We start from the raw sequence: 2,074 nt of genomic DNA, 5'->3' as shown, positions 1-2,074 counted from the left end.
CATTAATTCAAGTAGTGATTGAGCATTCATAGGTGGGCTAAACAGACCAAGTCCTGCCTTCATGGGAATACAATCTCATGAGGAGACAGAAATCAATGATCATGCAAATATGTAACTGTGACAATTGCTATGAAGAAAAAAGTATAATATAGGGTAATGGAAGAACCCAACCTTATAAAAGAGGTAGGTAGAGACTTCCTTGAGGAAGTGACACTGATATTCAGAGGGTAAATAGGAGTTAACTAGGAGGCACTGGGGGTAAGAAAAAAATCAAAGGGCTTTTTCCGTGATGCACCCAAGGAATGGGGGAAGAGGAAAGGTTTGGAACCGAGGAGTAAACGTATGGCTTAAAAAGAAGTTGGGGAGACAGGCAGAGAGGTCTTGGCTAGACTTAAGGTCTCGGTTTTGTTTCCTAAACAAGGAAGTGACATGATCAGATTTGCCTTTAAGGATCACTCCTAGCTGTTGATTGATACAGATCAAGTATTCATTATAGTCTCACTTCTTGTTTCCAGATTGAGGGAACGCCCCTTAATGTCAATCAACAAATATCTGAGCACTGTTTATTACATAGAGCCCCTGCCCTAAAATTTTATCTAGGATTGGGACGTGTCTTATTGTAATTTCATTCCACGTTGGATGCTGCACACAGTGCTAGGTGTATTCACTGAGCTCCTCTGTGCCAGGCTCAATAAGTTTGTCCCACGTGCGCTGACATCGACCCAGACACGCATGTGCCGTTTACACACTGACCAAGTACACGTGAACAAATGCACACTCACGAGTCTTTGCAGACACACACACAAAAGCGCCCACGCTCTCGGGGCCGCCTCCCGTCCACACCTCGCCGGGGCTAGCCCTGCATTCCCCACTAGCCCTGCTCTCACTCGGACTCTCTCTTGCCACTGCAAGAGCCCCATTTTCTAAACTCACTTTCAGCTGTCTCCACGCCATGCTCCTTCCGCCACTAGGCCTGCCTCTGTCTCATTCCCATTGGAGAGGATGGTGAGAAGACCTCTAATCCCCGCCCCCGAGGCTGCCAACTCACCAATCGCCAGACAGAAGGGTGGGTCGGCCGCCTCTGGGCTGGGAAGGCCTTGCTCCGCCCCGAGGTCCTGGTTGGACGCTGGTAAGCGCGCGCGCGCGCGCGATCGCAACAGCCACGCCTTTTCCGCCCGCCAGCCCGGCTTCCGGCGTCCTCCGTGGGCGTCGCGGAGGTGTGGTTGCGCAGAGTTGGAGGTGTTCGCAGAATTTTTCCGCGGCCTTGCAACCTGGTCCAAGACAACTTATATGGGGAGTCTTCATTTCTAAGCAATACTGTCACCAACTTTTTTGATCATTTAAGTTACACATTTTATTGATATGCTTGTGCTCTAGATAAAGCATGTATTGAGAAAGTATATATCAGGCGCTGTAAAAAAGGTTGGAATGAGTTACAGGACTGTGTAAAATATCCGCGTAGACTTTAAAGAAGATTCCATCAACATCAGGGGTCACGTTAAAATACTTAAGACGTATGTATGTTTCTATGTATGTACATATGTTTATGAGAATGTTGGAAAATTAAGACTAATTGAAGTTACCCTGCACCCACATCATTACATTGCAGCACAGACTTGGACTCCTCTGCTAAGAAACCTTCCAAATAAATTGCAGTCTTTTTCCTTTCCAAAAGTCTTTCTAGCATTTGAAACATCTCGGTTTTATACTTGCAGTTCTCACTACTGTCCCCCAAGTACACCCCCACACACATGGACACACACAGAACTATTTCTTTCTCCTTATAAATACCTTCCACTTTCTCACTTCTATGCATTTAACTCACATTGACTTCTCTGCTAAGATACCCATTTCATCTGTCTAAATGTGGCCATCCTTACATGGTCAATTCAAGTGCTGGAAACAATTTCTTCCTCGGCTGAACCTTTATAAATTTAGGCTGTACTTTTTTAGTAGCATTTTCTTTATTAACTACACATGTCTTTTCTTCCCTAATTAGACTAAACTTTTTAAAGTAGGCACCATACCATATTAATTTTCCATTTGATTACTGCAGTGTTTTTAAAACTGAGGG

The 2,074-nt window shown here is 44.9% G+C and overlaps 1 protein-coding gene across 3 annotated transcripts in view; it reads right to left on the bottom strand.

The window, feature by feature from the left end:
* DHODH (dihydroorotate dehydrogenase (quinone)) overlaps nt 1-1,123 on the bottom strand; it is a 12,297-nt gene extending 11,174 nt beyond the window's left edge. For 2 of the 3 annotated variants that reach the window (XM_019656723.1, XM_019656753.1), the window contains exon 1: nt 934-984. In XM_019656723.1, the coding sequence (XP_019512268.1) occupies nt 934-954 (21 nt within the window). In that variant the 5' untranslated portion in view covers nt 955-984. Of the gene's footprint in view, nt 1-933 lie in introns of all 3 variants that reach the window. The other variant, XM_019656733.1, reaches the window with a different exon arrangement.
* Between the last annotated feature and the right edge of the window lie 951 nt (nt 1,124-2,074).

The sequence above is a fragment of the Hipposideros armiger genome, unplaced genomic scaffold (assembly GCF_001890085.2).
Source record: "Hipposideros armiger isolate ML-2016 unplaced genomic scaffold, ASM189008v1 scaffold_9, whole genome shotgun sequence".
NCBI lineage: Eukaryota > Metazoa > Chordata > Mammalia > Chiroptera > Hipposideridae > Hipposideros > Hipposideros armiger.
This window is presented reverse-complemented; position numbering and strand designations above follow the sequence as displayed.